This window comes from Dreissena polymorpha, chromosome 3 (assembly GCF_020536995.1).
Source record: "Dreissena polymorpha isolate Duluth1 chromosome 3, UMN_Dpol_1.0, whole genome shotgun sequence".
NCBI classification, from domain to species: domain Eukaryota; kingdom Metazoa; phylum Mollusca; class Bivalvia; order Myida; family Dreissenidae; genus Dreissena; species Dreissena polymorpha.
In genome coordinates, this window is record NC_068357.1 from 11,639,493 (window position 1) to 11,661,869 (window position 22,377).

At 31.6% G+C, this 22,377-nt stretch overlaps 1 protein-coding gene across 4 annotated transcripts in view; it reads right to left on the reverse strand.

Moving 5' to 3' along the window:
• Positions 1-22,377, reverse strand: part of LOC127872979 (uncharacterized) — a 45,879-nt gene that overhangs the window by 21,572 nt on the left and 1,930 nt on the right. For 3 of the 4 annotated variants that reach the window (XM_052416506.1, XM_052416502.1, XM_052416503.1), the window contains exons 3-48: positions 22,206-22,261; positions 21,984-22,006; positions 21,705-21,805; positions 21,255-21,386; positions 17,038-17,093; positions 16,803-16,934; positions 16,465-16,578; positions 16,324-16,361; positions 15,820-15,923; positions 15,356-15,517; positions 14,534-14,577; positions 14,288-14,313; positions 13,508-13,626; positions 13,203-13,364; positions 12,862-12,920; positions 12,315-12,434; positions 12,163-12,194; positions 11,730-11,815; positions 11,394-11,558; positions 11,050-11,090; positions 10,877-10,905; positions 10,310-10,434; positions 9,978-10,139; positions 9,240-9,298; positions 8,844-8,963; positions 8,352-8,520; positions 8,051-8,212; positions 7,869-7,915; positions 7,695-7,717; positions 7,370-7,473; positions 6,953-7,096; positions 6,495-6,544; positions 6,127-6,240; positions 5,572-5,691; positions 4,985-5,104; positions 4,595-4,763; positions 3,246-3,401; positions 3,024-3,070; positions 2,822-2,844; positions 2,568-2,671; positions 2,072-2,212; positions 1,712-1,758; positions 1,329-1,442; positions 924-1,043; positions 623-742; positions 250-427 (exon numbers count right to left, since the gene is read on the reverse strand). In XM_052416506.1, the coding sequence (XP_052272466.1) occupies positions 250-427; positions 623-742; positions 924-1,043; positions 1,329-1,442; positions 1,712-1,758; positions 2,072-2,212; positions 2,568-2,671; positions 2,822-2,844; positions 3,024-3,070; positions 3,246-3,401; positions 4,595-4,763; positions 4,985-5,104; positions 5,572-5,691; positions 6,127-6,240; positions 6,495-6,544; positions 6,953-7,096; positions 7,370-7,473; positions 7,695-7,717; positions 7,869-7,915; positions 8,051-8,212; positions 8,352-8,520; positions 8,844-8,963; positions 9,240-9,298; positions 9,978-10,139; positions 10,310-10,434; positions 10,877-10,905; positions 11,050-11,090; positions 11,394-11,558; positions 11,730-11,815; positions 12,163-12,194; positions 12,315-12,434; positions 12,862-12,920; positions 13,203-13,364; positions 13,508-13,626; positions 14,288-14,313; positions 14,534-14,577; positions 15,356-15,517; positions 15,820-15,923; positions 16,324-16,361; positions 16,465-16,578; positions 16,803-16,934; positions 17,038-17,093; positions 21,255-21,386; positions 21,705-21,805; positions 21,984-22,006; positions 22,206-22,261 (4,539 nt within the window). The remainder of the gene's footprint in view (positions 1-249; positions 428-622; positions 743-923; positions 1,044-1,328; positions 1,443-1,711; positions 1,759-2,071; positions 2,213-2,567; positions 2,672-2,821; positions 2,845-3,023; positions 3,071-3,245; positions 3,402-4,594; positions 4,764-4,984; positions 5,105-5,571; positions 5,692-6,126; positions 6,241-6,494; positions 6,545-6,952; positions 7,097-7,369; positions 7,474-7,694; positions 7,718-7,868; positions 7,916-8,050; positions 8,213-8,351; positions 8,521-8,843; positions 8,964-9,239; positions 9,299-9,977; positions 10,140-10,309; positions 10,435-10,876; positions 10,906-11,049; positions 11,091-11,393; positions 11,559-11,729; positions 11,816-12,162; positions 12,195-12,314; positions 12,435-12,861; positions 12,921-13,202; positions 13,365-13,507; positions 13,627-14,287; positions 14,314-14,533; positions 14,578-15,355; positions 15,518-15,819; positions 15,924-16,323; positions 16,362-16,464; positions 16,579-16,802; positions 16,935-17,037; positions 17,094-21,254; positions 21,387-21,704; positions 21,806-21,983; positions 22,007-22,205; positions 22,262-22,377) is intronic. The other variant, XM_052416504.1, reaches the window with a different exon arrangement.

Here is a 22,377-nt window from a genome sequence, read left to right on the forward strand (position 1 = left end):
TTTAATTTTAAATAAATATATTTACAATCATGAAGCGTTCATTTCAGAAAAAATTAATAATTATAACTAAAATAATTATTATTATAACTACACACTTAAATTTACAATTCAAAATTAATGAACCCGAAACAAAAGACTTTCAGATCGAATCATGTTAATTGGTTCGGGATCGGTTAAAATTAATATTACCATCTAAAAAGGTAGAATATATAAAAGCAAGTGGTAGGAAATTTCTAATAATAAACGTACGGTTTTGACGGAAGCCCATAATACGGGATGGAAACGATGCACTCATGACCCTCGATACATTCTACATTCTTTAAAATGCCGTGAGTAGAGTCGAAATGGGGCGTGTTCTGGTCGTTTATAGTTTGGGTAAAGTTTGTATAGTTTGTGACTCCAGGAAGGTCTTTTGTAGAATTATACACTGGAAACAATAAACTAAATGCACGTTCACAGATATAGAAAATGCTGTTTCAAATTATATCGTGTCAATAGCTATCTATATAAGAAATTAATGCGATACTACCGCTAATATTAGTAATAAAACATATTATCAAGAACGTATTGGTGGTATTTAGTCAAACGAACTTTTGGCAAATGAGAATGATTGGTATTGTACCTTGTGAACAGTCCTTGCCAACAAAACCTGGCTTACAGACACAGGCTCCAGCTGACACCTGATGGTTAGATTTGCAGACACCATTACCGGAACATGTGATATTTTCACACAGGTGGGCAACTGAACATGTAAAGCATAGACATGTTTGACATTTGATATATGACTATGAGACGCTGAATCTACCTTAATTTACAATGAACTATTCAAATGCACTTGAATGTGTTGCAAACTTGATATGTGCATTCTTAGAAGAATAGAATGAATGACCAGATAGATGATAATAAGCGAAGCTATGTATTACCAATGTCTATAGTGCAGTTTTGACCGGTATACCCGGGCGCGCATTCACATGTGTAGTTGTTGAATTTATTTTGACAGGTACCTCCATTTATGCATGGATGACCAGCACATTCGTCGACATCTAAGGAAAAACAACACATTTAGAAAAAATTGTCGAATTGTAGACAAAATCAGTGATATGTGATAATATGTTCAATACCACCGTCTCAGCCCCTACGTTACAGCAATATAACTAACTATATAGGAACTGTACATTGTCTTAGCAATAGATGAAATGGACATAGTAACACAAACAATAAATTCTTAAGGTCCATGATAAACCATGAATTTTGAGCGCACGTTTTTTATTCGATTGGAGAGTAAATGGTTTCAGCTTTTACATCAACTGCTGTTGCATGGTAGTTACCTGAACTGCAAGTCTCGCCTGTCCATCCTGGATTACAAGTGCACTGAGGTTCATTGTCTTGCGAGATGCATTTTCCACCATTCTGACAATGAAGCTTCTGACACGGACCAAACTCTGCATAATATATTGTAAATTATTAACAGAACAACTAGCTTAGTTTATACTAATATTATAAAATCCAAATATATCAAAAGGAGTGAACACATCTCTTTCAACAATTGACACATATTTAATTTAATAAAAGTGAAAAACACACAAAAAAAACGACGTTTATTTTAAAGACACAATGTTCCATAAGAACTAAAGTACCATATATATTTTGAATAGTATTAGGTTCAACGAGAACATGTACACAATGCATTTTAAAATAATAAAAATATTACCTGTTGAGTTGAGCACATCAAAGAAAACATGGCGTTCTCTGCCTTGGCTGACGATTCAAACAGAAGCAAATAAACAATCAATAAACCTTAAATAACAATTTAATTTACAACAATACAAAAATTGTGTTCTTCACCTTTATTTAATTACAACAACATCTCTAAATATTAAATAATTAAGAAAAAACCCACTAAATAACCACATTGCATTGCCAGTTAAGTTTTGATGAATATGTGTGACTGCGTACTTATTGAAAGCTTGACATTTATGAATATTTATATTTCTTTGTTGTCTTCGAATAAAACACATGCGCCTTTCTTTATCTTATGCGATACTATGTATTTCTATGTTGTGTTATATACCCAGATGTTAGACAAAGGTCACCAAATCCGTGTAATCCGTTCGTTGTATATCCTATATCTATAAAACATTCTCCGTTTGCGTTGCTTAGTAACTCTATGTGGGTGCTGGGAAGTACGGTGTTGCATTCACTTATTTGAACACTGCAAAAACACACATCTATAAGCGTAAAACAATACGATAAATATTTCCAACTTAAATTACCAGATGTGTACTACAAATACTTTATTAATAATAGATTTGATATAAGTTCATAATTAGTAAAACGTCCATAATATGAAGACATCGCACAATCGAAAAATGTGTATATACGAATGAATTTATTAGATTGATCTTTATATTGTCAGACGAAAATTCGAATAAACTATAAACGATTGTATATTTATGTTTTTTCATTTTCTAAAGTATGCATTATTTAATGCAAAGCGCATTGAATTAAAATACAGCAATGCGGCATTTGATAAATTAAAGGAATACGACCTAGAATATATATCTTACCAAGTGCCGTTTTGGGTTGGCGTTGCAATTGTAACATGGCATGTTGCGTTGGGAAGGCAAATAAATGTTGTATTGGCCATAGGACGTATAAATTGTACGTCGGTCTAAAATAAATAATTTAACTTCAAAACATTATTGGTTCGAACGAAATAAGCAAACAGGTCATTTCATCCTTTATTTACGAACGTTTTATATACCGTTTTATAAGTATCTAAAGATTGAACATTTGCGTGATAAAATATAACAATTCATACCGGACTTGATGTGGCACTTGGATCTGCAATAAAAATAATTAAAATAATTAAAAAAATAAAATAATAATAATAAATAATATTAATAAACAATAATAACAATACTACTCATAATAATAATATAACCATATGCATAAGTAATAAAATCTTTACGTATAAATATGTTTAATTATATATTATATATACATGTAACACATGGGCTTACCGTTTGGCTTTATTTTCACATTGAAGCAGATTTCGTCCACATTAATTCTAAAAACAGCAACACATAAAAACGTTAAGTTTACCTTATTTTAAATCCGTGTGTAATTAATTATTTATTCTACTACCTATTTAATATGATGACTAGTTTAAGCACAGTAATTATTTCACACATTATAATTAAGGTTTTGCAAGCTAACTAGTAATTGCACTCAAATATACGTACCCGTCCGCAGACCCATTAAGTGTAGTTTGATAACAACACTTGTAGAAACCTACGCCGCCAGAAAAGTCTATCAACAATTCATGATATATAGAACTGTTTGGATTGGGCGTTTTAACAACGTCTGTGGCCGTAATGTTGCAGTATCCCTTAAGCGGACTGTATAGAATAATAAACAATTTATAAATATAAAATAAAACGTACACATCATTACATAAATTTGTTGTCGAATAGATTTCACTCGTTCAACGCATATACGTTAATATATAACCCGCGTAATACGAAAATGGGTCCTACGGAATGTACGGCAAGCTTTAATTTTAGACCAGCCAGAAGCTAAGATGGCGAATATAAATTAACGTAATGTGTAATTGTCTCTAGTCAGCGGTAAGGGAAGCTTATGACCATACTGCGCAGGGCTGGTTTGGATCTACACTGGCCGCATGTGGCTTAAGACCGATTTTCGCATGGCATGGGTAATACAATTCAAGCTTGGCAACACAGCATTTCGTACAGACAGCTAAGTATTTTAATAAAATGAATCTGGAAATGATGGCAGCATTGACATATCGAAGAATACAATCCAATAAAATAAACCAGGTATTATTGTATTTGTTTCCATAATATTGACAGGTCAAATTAAATCATATAAGAGCTGACAACATTTAATCGGCGCACCAGAAGCTAGCGGACAGCATTGGTAGAAAAAAACTATTGTGAAACTGATTGATCCTCCATGATGATGCGCTTTATCAACGTATGGGTAAAATCTGTGAACATATTCTTTTTTCAAGGGGCCATAACTTCACCTTTTTGGTTCGGTCCTGTCATGAAATTTGGATTATACGTTCCTGTGATGTGTTACATTAACGTTAAAAAAATTAGACTTTAACATTCAAATAAAAGGATAATAACTGTCTGATGACTGGAACGACTTGACTGAGATTGGCGAAACGTGTGACTGGCGAAAGGTAGGTTTGGTTGAGGGAAGGACGGACATAAAATAAATCGGAATCAAGTATCGGGAAATTCGTTTACGACACTTGCATCCTACATTACGCAAAAATGAGTATTCAAATGAACGGACGGACTCATTACTCCAACAGTTCGGGGAGCATACACATCATCGGGATATATACGCCGTTCCCTAACAACAGTTGTAATTGTAACATCAGTGATTGTGAAAAAGAAAATTAACATTCAATGACATAACAGTGTGAGTGATGCGCGTAAAAAGGGAAATATTAACACTTATCTATTAAATAACTATTTGGAAGAAATATACAATAATTGCACATTATAAAAAATAGATTAATAATATATATATAGAAATGTGTACACGTTATACATACGGTTTTGAGTCGAGTCCATTGTAGGAGATCGGGGCGATGCACTTCTGACCCTCAATACATTCTAACTGCTTGATAATGCCATGCGTTGAGTCGAAATGGGGCGTGTCGGGGGCGTTAGGAGGCTGGGTAAAGTTTGTGACTCCAACAAGGTCTTTTGTAGAGTTGTACGCTGAAATATAAATGTTTACATTATGCAAATGAACTTCAAACATGGAATTTACTGTTGTTACATGTTCCCCTGTTTACTAGTTCTATGATACATGTCTATATATAAGATTTTAGTGAGTCGTCTGGAGATGAATAGAAGAGTTCATGGATTGTTTTACTACAATTTTACTGAAATTAATAACTGCACCATAAGATACAATCAGATGTAGCCATATGTCATACCTTCTGAGCAGTGTTCTCCAACAAATCCTATAGGGCAGATGCATGCTCCGACAACAATTTGGTGGTCTGTTTTGCAAACAGCATTTCCATAACATGGTACATTTGTACAGAGTTGCGTAACTGCAAGTATATTGACGGTATAAGCAAAGTATATAATGTGAATACAACTCGAAATGCACTTGCAGACCAAACTAATCAACAGGCTAAATGATGAGGACACTATCTGTGTTTGAATTTACACACACAACTTTGCGTCAAGTTAACTGTTTAGAGATGTTATGGTAAAACACCGACAGAGGTTCAATTACTTTCATTTGTCGAAGATAAACTCAAACCCTAAACATCGCCTCATGCCAAGATTATTTAGCTGTGAAAGATAAATCAACGTGGCATTTTGGAATATAAGGAATACTGATAAATATTAATGGCTTCTTTTTTTTGTTTAAAAGGGAACATTCTTTCTTAGTCATAATATAAAGAAAAGTTTCAGTCTAAACTAGTTTAACTTAGTCCACATATTATCGTATTATCATGTTATCAGGACTCTATTACGGTATTATGAATTCATTAGGAAGATTATACACTACCTATATCGATTTCACAATTTCCTCCTGTATAAGCACGTGCACACCTGCATGTGTAGTTATTCTGTCCATCTAGGCATGTACCATTATGTTGACACGGGCTATTGGCGCACTCGTCGATATCTGGTTGAGATAAAAGAAAACTCCAATGTATATGTAAGCGGTGTTATCATCAACAAAACGTATATAATAATTTATATGTGTAGCATATCAATTGGTGTTACCGGAAACCTCACACAATTGGAAACGCTATATACATCCGTAGCTATACACATCTTTGAACATTTTTTATCAACCAATGCTAGTTGCATTTAAATAATAAACGTCCTTGATATTTTTTTTTATATAAAGCTTCATTCTCAGAACAGTACTTGTCTTTTTCAATATATTTTTTATCTCAAAGCCGTTCGAACAATACCTGTGAATTATTCAGTTTATCGTTCAGCCATTTATACGCTACTATTCTTTCTTACTTGGTATATAGCTCTTCTTTATACATGACAAATGCAAATGTAGTGTTCAGCTATCCTGGAGCGAATGTGATGTTAAAGGATATACCTGAGTCACAGTCCCGGCCCGTATAACCTGGTTTACATGCACACGTAGGTGTGAATTCCTCCGACATGCACGTTCCTCCGTTTTTGCAGTGCAATTTCTGACATGGTCCGAATCCTGCAAAACAACAACAACGCCAATAAGTATTTAGAGCGCACATTATGTAATACGTAAACACTGTTCGACGGTAATTGTTCCTTAATTTGTGGAACAGAGTTTCTATTATGAATAATTCTAACTCTTTTTTATCGATTATAAGCTAGCTTACGCCTACGTGTGTAGGCATTCCAGTATTTTTGTCTGAATTAAATTATATTTGTAAAGACTGTAACTACGTACCACATACAAAACAAGATGATATATATACACACCTGTTGAATTCTGTACATCGAGGAAGACATGATACTCTTCTGCACCGCGTCTGTAATAAAACAAAATATGTACAGTAAATGAGTGTTTTATATTAATTTAGTTTCAGTGCTGTTTGCATAAAATAATTAACAAATCATAATATTATGGAACATGAATCTGTTTGTTTTTGCAATAAAGTCTTACAATTACGTCATTGGTAAATGCTGCTGTGATGCCTAAACAAGATTGTTATGACATGTTCAGAACACGCTGTTACGTCGTTATGTTCATGTTCAATGTGTTTAGGAAATTTTAATAGATTGTGACATATGGTATAACTATTTAAAACACTCTACGAAATGTTTTGAGAATACACTATTTAGAGGCCTCTTTATATTATATGCTATGTGGTCAGTTAAATTATTAGACAGGATTCCTATCATACCATGCTTTTTTCAAATAAAACAATAATTTATACTCTGGTTTGATACACAGATCTTTCAAGCCTGGCATCCCAGCCGATGTGTACGCAACGTCTGTCACACATTGTCCATCACTTTCCAAATGGGTCTCAAAAACGTGTGCACCGAGAATCCCGTCGCCGCATTCTTTGATCGGTTCGCTGAAAGTCACGTATATAGTTGACATTTGAAAACTAAAGTATTACATGATAATTTATAAAGCGCATACGTTTTATGCAGTATAATGTACAGGAATATTCTGGGTGATTAATCAAACATGATGTTATTGTTTTTTCATCCTTATAATTTAAATAATGGTTATCACTTAGTCAATTCAATGACCCGCAGAACGTTCTTTCAGACGAAAAAGCCATTTCGGACACACTTATGAAAAGCTTCATTAACAGGTGTGTGCTCTCCTTGCAATTAGTTACCAATTTCCATCTTTAAGCTGCGATGCGATTGTAAGATGGCAGGAAACATCAGGTAAGCATATAAACGTTGAGTTTTCATTCGGTCGTGTAATACTGGTATTTTTCTGGAGAAAAAAATAGTTTAAGCTGGTACATAAAATAATATGAGTGAAATGAACAGAACAATTTACCTTTCACGAAATGATTTTTAATTTGCAACAAGATACAATTTTGTGTAACAAATAATTAAAGCCCTTTATAATTCTATGAATATTAGAACACATTTAAATAAGACAAATTGAAAAACCCTTAAACCATAACAAATACACTACAAATTGTGTCATACCGGAATTGTTGTTAGACCCTGATCTGTAATGAAAGGAAGAAATATTTAGAAAATAAAACGAAAAACATTTGAAACTATTAAAATAAATAAGAATTTATATATGATTTGATTTTAAAGTGTAAAACAAAAACAAAATGAAATCGAATATTACCTGTTTCATAAACTGACACTTACCTAGTTTTTGGATGGCAATTAAAAAGCATATTTCGTCAATATTCATTCTGAAATAGAAAACAAATACTGAATTTAATTTTGGTATAAATTAAATTATATGACTATTGATATAATATAGTAATGCTTACTATTAATACAATGCCTTTTGTTTAAAAACCAACAACAAAATATAAGTGACGCACCCAAAAGTGGTCCCATTAACAGTTGTCTGATAGCAGCATTTATATTCTCCTTCCGAGCCCGAAACGTTGACCAACAGTTCGTGGTAGTTCGTATTGTGGGGATCTGGGGACACGACCTTACTTCCCACAGATAAAGTGCTGTTACAAAAGCCCTTTATAGGACTGTCAAAGGAACCAATCATAATTATTTACAAACTAGCTAATATTGTATAAAATCGAATTGAAAATGTCACGAACAACTATACGCAATCTAAATTTTTTTGATTTACTGAACCGACGAATAAATTGGCAATTTACTCACGGATTTGCTTGAAGTCCAGTGTAGGAGATAGGAACGACACATTCAGTTCCCAAGATGCAAGCAATTTTCTTAGCGATTGCATGTGTTGGGTCAAAGTGCGGTGTACAAGGGCTATGTGTGTGTTCCGTGAAGTTGATGACCCCTGGTAGGTCTCGCGTCGTGTTATAAACTGTATAATAATAATAATAATAATAATAAAAATAATAATAATAATCATAAAAATAATATAATTATAATCATCATCATCATCATCATCATCATCATCATTATCATCATCATCATCATCATCATCATCATCATCATCTCAAAGTGATTGGAATTTGTATTACTACAAACAGTTTTTGGGTATTAATATTTATATGAAATAGTACACTGGTCAGCATGTGTGCAAATAACCAGCCATGTCATAATAAAATAAAAATGTAAGGCTACGTCATTAAACGATTCTTCATAATAAACTTGCAGTTGTCATTTCTTTTTTTATATCTTTACCTGTCGAACAATTGCCACTAATATATCCTGGCGGACAGACACATGTGCCAGATTTCATTTGTAGATCTGCGACGCATACAGCATCTCCGAAACAATTGACTCCTTTGCAGGGATGTGGGACTACAATGTGTGATAATATATTGACTATTCATTTAGTTAACGAGTATTTAATCTATTGACATAGTCGGGTTCTTTTTTGTACCAGAATAAATTAAAAAAAATGTTATAGACATCAAGGAGTATATGCAAACCTATTGTATCATTCATACTACAAAGACAAGTATAATCATCCAACAAAACGGATTGAATTAACAAACCAGCAAACACACATGCACCTGCTTCTCATATGACCTTTTTACTTTACTGTTTTGAAGATCGCGTTGCAAGTTAACATACCTTCATCGGTTTTGTTGTTAACAAATTTTAGTCTATAACACCTCTCTTCGCCTTGTTTCCTGAAATAAAAACGATAATACGGAAAACTTGTATAATATCAGTATTATTATTTCGAACACATGTTAAATATGAAAAGAATAGATACCTGATCATGAACAATACCATCCCTATATAGACAATAAAACATGTAAAGTTTGATAAAACAAATTATAAAAAATACGAAAAACATATGTGATTCAAATAGGAATAAAAAAAATGATCAACATGCTTAAAGCAAGACTATACGATTTTGTCAAATCGAAATGTCTGTAGAGTAAAATTCGCCAGCATGTAAATCATGCATGTACGATGTGAATCTAAATTTAGTTTAACGGTGTATTTTAAAGTCTTGCAACGATATCTATCCATACGACACACGAACACTAACTAAAAAGACGAATGCTTCGGTAATTGTAGGAAAATAGGTACGAAGTATCTTCGTCACAATCTGCTAGGGGCGCTAATTTGTAGTTGCTGCATTTTATGAAATTCGTCTTCAATGTATAATTTTTCTTGCATATTTTGTGTTATTGTTACATATTTTTATCAATTAAAAAATTATATTACAATTTAACACATATACAAAATCGTATAGTCTCGCTTTAATGTATTCAAGTATCCATGTGTTTTATACTTATGATTACATTCAGCATGGCAGTATAATACATCTGTTCGCAAAGTATCAAATTAGTGAATTACCCAGGTACGGCAACAGTGAGACAGAGTGAACGTGTCTCTCCTGCTGTTAGGTTTGTCTGCGGTTGGTATGTAATCGCATTCTTGCACTCCCGTGTCACGTGGGTGGGCGGGAAAATATGCAGTCCGTCCAGCAAATTCGAACTTGTTTGCTTAAGACTCGGGCTGTATTAAACGGTATAGACTTGAGGATGTGTTTTTTCTTTCAAATTAAATATGAATCATACTTGGCAATACTAAGCATTAACGAACCAAATTTAGAATAATAAAAAAGTATACCAAATTGTGAAAAAGCTTCATTAATTTATTTGATAATTTATTTTTGGGGCACTAACCATTCTTGTGATGACCCAAATGTCGCTCCATCAGTGTAATAGACTGTCAGCTGACAAGCGGAAGTGACCTCGCACAAAATTGAAGATCCAGTGGGCAATGTTGGTGTTATAAAGTAGGGTTTATCCTACAAAGGCACGAACGTAGCTCCAGCGTGTGATATAACTATGACGTAGTTACGCATTACACAATACCATTGTAAAAGAAATGTTTAAAGGTAAAAAAGCCTTGACATTATTCCAGAGGTGAAAACAATAAAAATAGTAATTATGATGTTAATTATAATTATAAATAATATTAAGAATTATTATTATTAAAATAATGATTAGACATTTATTATTATTTGTTATATCAAAGTCATGTATGCAGCATTTTGTTTAAACATTGAAAGGTAAATGCCGTTATTTTCGAACAGTTTATATCGGTATTTTAGGTTATTTCGTTACTCAGATGGTTCATTGTAAGTATATGGTTTGTGTCCTTGTACACAATTTCGAGTAGAACGAACAAAGCTACATTTAAAAATATACAATTTAAAGACGAAAAGTGTTCGGCATCGAGCTAGTTACCTTAGCAACTTCATTTTTAGCATCTGCTCCTGTAAAATAAGATAACACATATCAATACCGTTCCGAAATTATTTTGTTTTTAACATTAAAAGTAGTATTTAGAATAATGTCATTAGGTTGAAGTATAATTCAATACAATATTAATAATAAAATACGTAAGTGTTTATAAGTACCTTTAACTACCACGTTCGGGCAAATTTCATCATGAACAAACCTGCAAATCATGAATGCAATTAAATATTAAATATTCAGAACGTTAAAACTTTAATACAAACCAAGAATAAAATACTTAATTATATATAAGTGTTTTTTTTCACATTTAATAAATCTAAGTTAATGTTTTCGGATAATGTTTTTCATATCAATAGAAAATATAACGCGAACATAACATAAGAAGTTAACTTGCTTTGAAGAAGGGATGCAAATAACTATTTTTTAAATTACATCCTTTTAACACGCAATAGTGAATGTATATTTAGAACCAAATAAAACATATGAAGTGAATATGTGTATTTACCCATTTGCGTCTGTCAATTGAAGACAGAAACTAAATCTTCCTGTAGAAAACGATTCTATGTTTGAAGTGACTGTTTTACACTCGCATGTCGTGGGCGACGAGACGACCGCAAAAGGGATGTAAACATCAAGTTGTGGGGATACAAATCCAGATTTTATTGCTACACTGTTATATCAAATAGATAAAATAATAGAGATCGCATTTTCATCAAATATCCGTGAATGATAGCTAAAATTCGATGCAAAATACTTATTTTGATAGAAATATCATACGAGTCAATTCCTGGGTCATCAGCAAAACTGCAATTTGAAAATGTTTGTTTTATTTGCAACTCACGAGCTATCTCGACATGCTTGAAATGGATAAGTGCAGTTCTCAAATGAACACTCGATCTCGGTTGTGACATGTCCTGACATAAACGTCTGAAATAAAAGAAAGTTTATTTGCTTCTTGTTTTGCTAAACATGAAATGTAGAAACAACTGACACCATTTTAACAAGCAGCAAATATAACAAATTGACAGGACATCCTTGATTTAGGAAAGACGTTTCTTTTATTATGAACATGAAGATATCGAGAGGTTTGCTATTTCCCTTTATTAAAGACAAACGTTTTGACATCTTATATCGACATTTTTTTAAACTTGATCTTCACTTAAAACTAAAGCTTTGACATCCAATATTGAGAATTTTAATAGCTTTTTACTTTGCAATAAAGTTTTGACATCCAATATCGAGATGTTTACAATAGACCTTTATTTTAAACTTACGTTTTGACATCCACCGTTTGGAATTTTCATATCTGCAAAATGTAAACCATGGATCTTTATGAAAGATATTAAAGTTGTCAACAATTATGTGTTTTAATTGAAGTTACAATAATAATGATAATAATAACAAATACATAAACAAGTATAAACACCTGTTTGACAATTTCTTCCAGAAAATCCAGGTCTGCAGTAGCACATTGGGTGAGTGGGATCATGTCCATCACAGAAACCGTCGTTCTGGCATTCGAGTAACTGACAGCCTTTCTTGTCTGCTTTTTTACATAAATAAAGAATTTTCTAAGTTAAATTGTTTGTCAATTAGTGTACCTTTACACTATTGAAAACGTACACCTGAAGCTAAAAGGTATAACAGCTATTGAACAGTTTAATTTTTGGTGATATACGTTACATATAAAATCACTAAAAACTCCGTTTCAACCATGTATTGCAAAAGGGTTAAATCTGATAAGGACCTCTTTATGCATATAATGTGCAAACAACACGAAATACACTGTCAGATCGAACAAATACACAGGCTCAATAATGAGAGCACGTTTTTATGAATTTGCACAGACCCGTTGTGTAGATAATTTAATAACAAAACACATGGGACAATTCAATTCCGTTAATAAGGTATAATCGTCAGTGAAGAAATACATGGTTATTCAATTATTTTCCTTCAATACACAGAGATATTACCATTCAATGCTGGGATAGTAGATACGCTGAAACATCTCTCTTCGCCTTTCAAGCCGGATCTATAACATAACATGTTTCACGATAATTGTTAATGATTGCATAGTTATAAAGATTGGTCTTGCTATTTTCAAGATAATGTTTCTTTGAATTTGAATAAATGTGTTGCTTTTTTGATATTGGGATTCACCGATTCGTATGACGCTGTGCTAGAAAACCACAATTCTAATGCAAATAGTATTCCTGTGCATCAGAACTTACTTCCAATAATTACTTCAAGAAAGACAATAATCTAACAGCATTCTGCCTTAAATACAAAAGGAATGCTTAATTCTTTCACATACGTGGCTATCTGAAGAGACAAACACACTCGAGAATCATTGGCCGGTCGAATAGCGATATCAATTGTACACTCATGGTTTGACACGTTACCATCGACACAAGGGCGACACGTGGTAAACACGTGACTCTTCTCGGTTTCTGGTATTTCGACCTTGAAGTCTATGCTGTGGATGAAAGTACAAGTATAACACAAACCAACAAACACATATGTTATCTTATCACAATTAAGTAGCATATGTAGAAAAAAAAACATAACACTAAGTGTATAAATTTATGTCTGTCATTAAAACATTGAAAAGATACTCGCCATTCCTGAGAGTGGAGGTTCCCAGGCGTTACGGTATACATCACGTGACATTCCGTTCCAGCTTTACATTCCACTGTCGAATCCGGTTGTAAACTCGGGTGGACAAAGTGGGGATGATCCTATAACAAATTGAATTACATACAGTTGTTCTTAAAGTCTCTATAACGCTCAAAATCTACAAAAAATACGTAAATTATTTCGTAAAATAAAGTTAACACCTAAACAATCAGTATTCCTGATAGCAATAACCACACTTTCAACGCTAGATGTGGTATGATTACATAGATTTGTGTAGATACAAAATGCTCGTTTTTATTTATTTGTGACAGAATTAATTCAATTTTAATTTCCCGCGAATATATCTATTCATACGACACGCGAACACCATGTGACTGTTCATGTGTCGCATGAAAAAATATCGTTGCGGGAAATTAAAATGGAATTAAATGATCTATTTTACCAGACCACAGCTGGCGTTGAAATTTCGGCGATTGCCATAAGGAACACCGATTTGTATTTGGTTAAGTTTATTTTACGAAACATTGTTCGAATTTTTTGTTGATTTTGAGAAGCAATGATACTTTAAATGCCGATTGCTTGTTATCTCGAAGACACAGAACATGTCGATGATATAATTCTTGATTAACTCACTTGAATTTATTCTAACAAAATCTTTTTTTATAGACTTATATCTTTTATAGACATATATCACGCGTGAGATCAAATATATTTGTATTGTAAAAGTATTGTATAAAGTTAATGTAATTACTGATTACTTACCAGTATGCCGTAAACAGTATCTGTGCCTACAAGGCGAACATACATAATTGGCATGACGAGTATCTCCCCAGAATACGGATCATGTTATTTGAAAACGAAAACGATGAGAGGTACCACACTTCTTTTACGAACACATCGACCATAAGCTTTAATAAATTCTAAATTACTTCTTCGAAACTCAATGAATACCATTTGAATAGTTTTATGTGTGGTATTTTTTGTTTCAATTATAAATTAACTTATTACCTTCCGTTACGCGAACTACAAAGCATGTCTCGTCTTTGTTGACACTACAATTTTACACGAAAGTGTGTGTTAGCAAAGTTTAGATTATGTATCAGAAAATCATAATGACTATAATTAGAGCATAATCATCATCATCATCATCATCATCATCATCATCATCATCATCATCATCATCATCATCATCATCATCATCATCATTATCATCATCATCATTATAATTATCATCGTCATCATCGTCATCGTCATCAGTGTCATCATCGTCATCATCGTCATCATCATCATCATTATCATCATCGTCATCATCGTCATCATCATCATTATCATCATTATCGTCGTCGTTGTTGTCGCCGTCGTCGTCGGCGTCGCCGTCGTCTTCTTCTTCCTAATCGTCAGCATCATCATCATAATTATCGTTCTCCTCCTCCTCCTCCTCCTCCTCACCATCATCATCCTCATCATCCTCATCATCATCTTTATCATCCTCATCATCATCATCATCCACATCATTATCATCATCATCATCATCATCATCATCATCATCATCATCATCATCATCATCATCATCATCATCATCATCATCATCATCATCATCATCCTCATCATCCTTATCATCATCCTCCTTATCTTCATTATAACCATCATCATCATCATCATCATTATTTTCATCATCATCATCTTATTATTAGTATTATTATTATTATCATTATTATTAGTAGTAGTAGTATTATGATTCATCTCCTCCCTAATCGTTATCAGCATCATCATGATCATCTAATATTATTTGTATTACAAGTTTTAGTATTATTGTTAAATCCCACTTACCGTGCATTATTCAAGGTCTGCAGACACAAGTCAAACGTTCCTTCTTCTTTTGGCATAAATGTAACAAATGTTTGGAAAAGAGTTGTAGACGAGTTTTGACTAATTGTCTTAAAGTCTTTTATTTCAAGCTCGGGGCTCACGTATCCAACATTCACAACTGGTCTGAAAAATATGCGCGATACTGATATCATTAACACTACCGCATTACGGTCTGTAATTTACAATTAAAACAGGATTATTTAAATGTTATAATTATTGTTTATATATTGTTGTTTTCCTTGGCAACCATAATAATAATGAAGACTTATTACGCGTTTAGCTACTCCTCAATCCTCAAATATAACGACATAAATTTAAACGATAAATTAAATTAACCCAAAGAAAAACATTTTGTAAGAAGGCAATCATAGTTTCAACTAAAATGAATATTATTCTTTCACTCATGCATTTTGGTGATTACAAACCTTTCTCCGGCATTGAAGCTGCCACCCACAATCGCATATGTACCACATAAAAAGTTCCTGTTGCAGTTCACTTCCTTTGGTTTTCCGGTATTTATGAATCTTGCCTAAATAATAATCAATAAAGTATTGTTCAAAACTTGGCAATTATAACGAACATAAACAGTAACGAAAACAATAGTTTTTTATCTAAACAGGAGTAACATGCAGCCATATGATAAAAATTAAACATAAAAGACATAAGGTTAAACTGCTCAAACTGTTAAAAAAATTTTACCTAAATTATTTATTGGATTATGACCAAATAACTTAACGTACCGCATTTTTTATCTTCAGAACCGTTATAATTTCTCGAAATTTACGTATATTTAATATCACACACTTCTTAATTTTTCTTACTGCGTCGTTTGGTCTGCAGTATTTATAATTATTAGTGTAAAACGTTTAAAACGTTTACAGATACAACGATCAAAATAAAATTTCCTTTTTTTCGATGGCTTTACTTACCCCATCAGTAATCGAAGGCGCAAAAGTACCGCCGATATCTGCAATGATTAAAAATGTGCACAGAGGTATGATATATAGGTATTATTTATCTGTACATTTGTATAAAAAAGATTTTATAAACATTCGCTTTATGTTGATTACCTGTATCGCAGGTGTCTCCAGTAAACCCGTTTTTACACATACATGTTATGACATGATCATCTGTGATACAGTAGCCATTTGTGCTACATTTATTGTCTTCTGGTACGCACGGACCTTCAACATAAATTATTAACACACACGATTATGTAATGTAAATCGTCTTAGTCTACAAAATCAACTCTCACACAAAAAACCTAAATGAATGATTTCTTATATAGTACCGTTACACGACATTTTAAAAAGTAACACTACACAAGTACAAAAATCACTTTAATAATGAAAAAAGTAAACGTCTGTGTGCATATTTATGTGAAACGAAGTGCATGCTGCTGATATACCCTTTGAGCAGTTTTTGCCCGTATAGCCTTCACCGTTGCAAAAGCATTGGTAATCAGTCCGACCGGTTGTGAAGCAAATGCCATGGTTCTGACAGTAACCATGAATAATGTCACCGGAGCTGGCGCATGGATCTGGAAGACAACCAGAAAATAGTTCGCTTTGAATACATGGAATGAAAGTAAATTACATGTTAGCCAACATAAAGGTCGGTTTTAGCTAAAAAAAACTCCATACCTGTGTTCTTGTCAATAATGCTAAACTGGAAACATCGCTCTTCATAGTTGGATTCTCTGCAAAAGAACTTAACATTTACAAAAAATGAAATTTAAAATTACGTTATTATTATTCAAGTTCATCTACCTTGTATAATGTTTGAAGAAATAATCGACACTAGGAAGATCTAACAGATCGTATAACATATATTGAAAGAACAATTTAATATGCTTTAATCCTAATCAGAACTAAGTAAACTTAATTCAATAAATTTCGTGGACAAATTCCCGAATATCTAATAGTAATAGTAATTGTAATATTAATAAAAAAAAAAATATATTTATAATAATAATAATAATAATTATAATAATAATAATATTAATAATAATAATAATAATAATAATAATAATAACAAAAAAAAATAATAATAATAATAATTATTATAATAATAATAATAATAATAATAATAATAATAATAATAATAATAATAATAATGATGATAATAATAATAATAATAATACTACTACTAATAATAATAATATTATTAATATTTATATAAGTATAATAGTATAAGTATTATTATTATTATCTAATGCTGCTGTACTTGGTGAACTTGGTCGCTTCCCATTGACTTTCATTTGCAAAGAACGAGCCCTTAACTATTGGTTAAAAAAAATGATATCACAGAATACTTTGATAAATAGAGTTTTTAAAACATTAACTATTAACGATGCATGCATGAATATTGATAGAATTTGTGCTGGCCAAATGCTGTTCAAACTACACTTGATGATCTTGGTTATAGTAATATATGGTTGCACCCGTATCACGAAATCGATTATACTTGTATGCTAAAACAAAGAGTCCGTGATGTTTTGAATCCTACTTGAATTGTATAGATAATGAAAAGCATAGAATTGCAATGAGTAGATTCCGATTGTGTTCACATCATTTAGAAATAGAAAGAGGAAGATTTAATAATATTGACATTAATGATCGTAAGTGCAAAGTGTGTACATCTGATATGATTGAATCGGAATTTCATTTTCTTTGTATTTGTCCAAATTATAGAGAGTTAAGGTTAAAGTACAAAATAAGGCTGTCATTTAACACATTGAAATATTTCGAAACAATTATGTCAACAAAGTCTGTAAAACGTTTCCGTAAAGTATCGAAATTTATATATTTTGCAATGTTAAAACAAAAAGATATCATTAATCCTTCTGTTGCTTCTTAGTTGTCTAAATTCCTTCCCATCATAAACATTGTGTGTTTTTTTGCTACATTTTCCTGTTTTGTGTGTGTGTGTGTGTTTTTTTAATTATATTTATTTATCTTTCGACATTATTTGTATGCTACGATTTACTTTCCTATTTGTGTGATATAATAATACTAATAATAACCAATATTGCATACAATAACTCTCTGTATAGTCAAACTACATCTCACTGTGTATATGAATTTATCACATGATTTATTTTGCCAAAAGCATGTAATGCTGATTATGCGAATAAATAAATAAACCATAAACCATAATTATTATAATAATAATAATAATTTTTTTTATTTTATTATATAAGTATTATTATAATTATACATATATGAATTATTATTATAATAATAATAATAATAATTATTATTATTATTATAATTATACTTACTATTATTATTATTATTATTATTATTATTATTATTATTATTATTATTATTATCATTATTATTATTATTATTATTATTATTATTATTATTATTATTATTATTATTATTATTATTACACAATGTATTATTATTATTATTATTATTTTTACTAGTAGTAGTATTATTAGTATTATTATTATTACTACTACTTCTACTACTACTAACAATAATACTATTAATAATAAGCTTTTTTATGATAACAAATACAATTGAAATAAAAAATTACGATTATTTGTGGTAAGTTTCCTAGTTTAATTTTAGAAGAAAAAATCGACGCTAGGGAGATCTAACAGATTATATTAATCGGACATCTCTTGAAAGTATATAATAATTTAAGGTGATATAATCTAACTCAGAACTGAGCAAACACAATTGACATGACGCCTTATCTATGATCGCTCCGCCCACTAGAATTGATCCACCAATCAGCGATCGATTAATCGGGCGCACTCGTTAGCAACGACCTGTCCGCCATTTCCTTGACAAGCTACATGTTTAGGTTCACTTTTATTCCAACGAGTTTCTTTTGTTTTTCTCTTTAAAAAAACGATAAAAAATGGTTAAACGGTGTCGATGGGGACTATGTAACTCGGACAATCGATATCCTGAAAGATTAGTTGGTGACATTTAATTTATATCGTTTCCAAAGCCGGAAAGAGATCTTGAGAAGTGTAAGAGATGTATGAATGCATGCGGTTGTCACCACGAACAACTGAACGTCAACACTGTCAAAGACAATTGTAATATATTTTTATCACATATACTAGCAGATTTAAATAGTTTATGTTATCGATCTGATTATCACATAATATTTCACGTTTTATCAGTTACTAGGTCATTAATATACAGAAGCGAAGTTCATCTGCATTACTTAAAGGGGCCTTTTCACAGATTTTTGCATTTTTTTTAACTTATTCATTAAATGCTTTATATTGATAAATGTAAACATTGGATCATAAAAGCTCCAGTAAAAAATCAAGAAAATAAATAAAAAAAGTTAAAGAACATTGCCCGGTGCAGGTTTCGAACCAGTGACCCCTGCAGTCCTGCCAGAGTCCTGAAGTAAAAACGCTTTAGCCTACTGAGCTATTCCGCCGTGTACACATTCTTCACGTATTTTATACATTATATAAGCAATCTTCGTAGTTTCACAAAATTTAACGACAAAAACAGAACGCTCCAAATTATTCAATCGTTTCGCGTTGCAACGCTTTATAATTTTTAGGTTTTAAAATCGTCAAAAGATGCATATAATGGCTATATTAGAGCATGGTTAATGTTCAGTATTACTGTTTCCTCACAAATATCATAACTAAAACGAAAACTTACAAATCTGAAACAACTTTTTTCAATTTTGTCAATTTACCAAAGCGTGAAAAGATCCCTTTAAAGAGAAATAAAACCCAGCATGAAGCCTAATTTGTGCTGTGTTTTATTACTCTGATAGTAATGCACTTAATAACATCATACATGTTATTTGAAGGTGACATGTGATATATTATCTTATTAACGGTATCAACACATTTGCAGTCATGTGGTGTCACCAATAAACGCTTTTAATCAATACTAGGAGCTCGAATGCCTAGATCTCATTTTTTAAACGAGTTTCGTTTATTTTGTTCGGATTAAAAAACGGAAATGAAATATGGCAAAAACGGTGTAAAAAGGGTTAATGCAACTCTGACATTTGGTATCCAGAAAGATAAGTTAGATGAATTAAATTTATACCATTTCCAACGCGGCAATGCGGTCTTGACAAGAGCGAGTGGAAGCTTCAAGAATTACCGAGATCCCCTTTATAGAACATTAATTTATTTCACAAACTTGAAATGTCATATAAGCAATAACTAAGCATTATTAAGTATGTATTATGTCACGTGTGCATGTAAAATAATTGAGACTTTTGGTACCCAATTCGTGTAACTTTACGAAATCCCCGTTAAAAATCGCGTTTCTGTGTGTGTCAGAAACAAGTGAAAACCATTTTGTTATTATTTTAATAAAGACGTATCGATAAATGCTATTGTAAAAAGTTATTATTACTGATATTAGTAAACCAATAAATGCGGTCACTTCGGGGAAGTCGGTACCTGCGCGAGCGTCTGATATTGGTAGCCTTATTAATTTATAATAGCCTGACCGTATTCCATTTCGTACAACGCTAATTTTATATCAGACAATGTCCGAACTTACTGTGTTGTTTTTGCGCTTTAAATTATAGTGATTGATAAATGTCCCATAAGCAATGTTTAATATGATTAATATCACTTTTATACGCAATAACATGTGAGAATAACTTAATGGCATCAACCCCTTTGCAAGTGTAATATGGTGTTAAACAAGTCGATAAAATCATCCGGAATATCGCGTAAATCTATATGCAGTCTATAGGCAAAGAAGCCATTTTGGTGTTAGCTTGTCTAGGTTTTCTTCCCGCTGAGCCACGTGATTAAGTGGGCGGAGCGATCACTGATAAGGCGTCATGTCAATTCTATCAAGACCGTCGCTTTATTCTCAATGACTCGATTGCACCGCCTTACGTTGATCTGAAGCATCCAGTAAAGTCGTCAATAGTTTCTGTTGAAATCATGACTTCTGTAACACACCGGCCATCTTTATTGTCCAAAGGAGCGAAGACCGTAAACTTGACACCAGCGCTGACAACATGTTCACTGAAAGTATAGAATTGTATTTGATGACTTGCATTATAATTATTATTATGATTATTATTTTTATTATCTTTATTATTATTATTATTATTATTAATATTATCATTATTATCATCATTATTATTATTATTATTATTATTATTATTATTATTATTATTATTATTATTATTATTATTATTATTATTATTATTATTATTATTATCATTATTATTATTATTATTATTATTATTATTATTATTATTATTAATATTATTAATATTATTATTATTATTATTAAATAATAATGGTATTTACAATAATAGTATACTAGTCTTTACTTACCACTTAGTAACATTGTTGGTATACAAAATCACACTGCATCTTTCATTGATGTAACAAACAAATGTACTGTCTGTTTGTGGTGCAGGCTCAACAAAGTGTACCTTTGAAAAAATGTTCCATTTCAATTGTGTTTTATTTAAAGAACTGTTGTAAATGAATTTCGCGCTACACAATAACCAATTTACACTAACAATACTATTCAATCAAAGCATATAAAAATACTTTTAAATACTTAAGTATTTTTAATTTTCCTGACAATTATAACTATTACTATATTACCTGCGGCATTGGATTTAGTCCTCCTGAAAATAATAATCAGCAATCAGGACATTTAAACACTATAAATGAAATGTATCCATATTGATTTATTGAATAGTTATTTGATAAGTAAGCACAATTAAACAGAAGTATTTCAATCTGGTAATGTAACCTAGTAAAGTGTATTAAACTTCCAAACCTGAAATAGCGAATGTATTAATATTAAGTAAAAATAAGCTTTACCGTTTAAATCAAATTTCAGCTGGTAACAGGTAGTATCATTCATTGTACTATTTGAACTGCAATAAATGATGAATGTATAAATACAAGTAATATATACTAAATGCCCTATTTCTCAGATAACCACTCATGGCAGGTAGATTTAATTCATTTCAAACACGTCAACAGGTTGTCG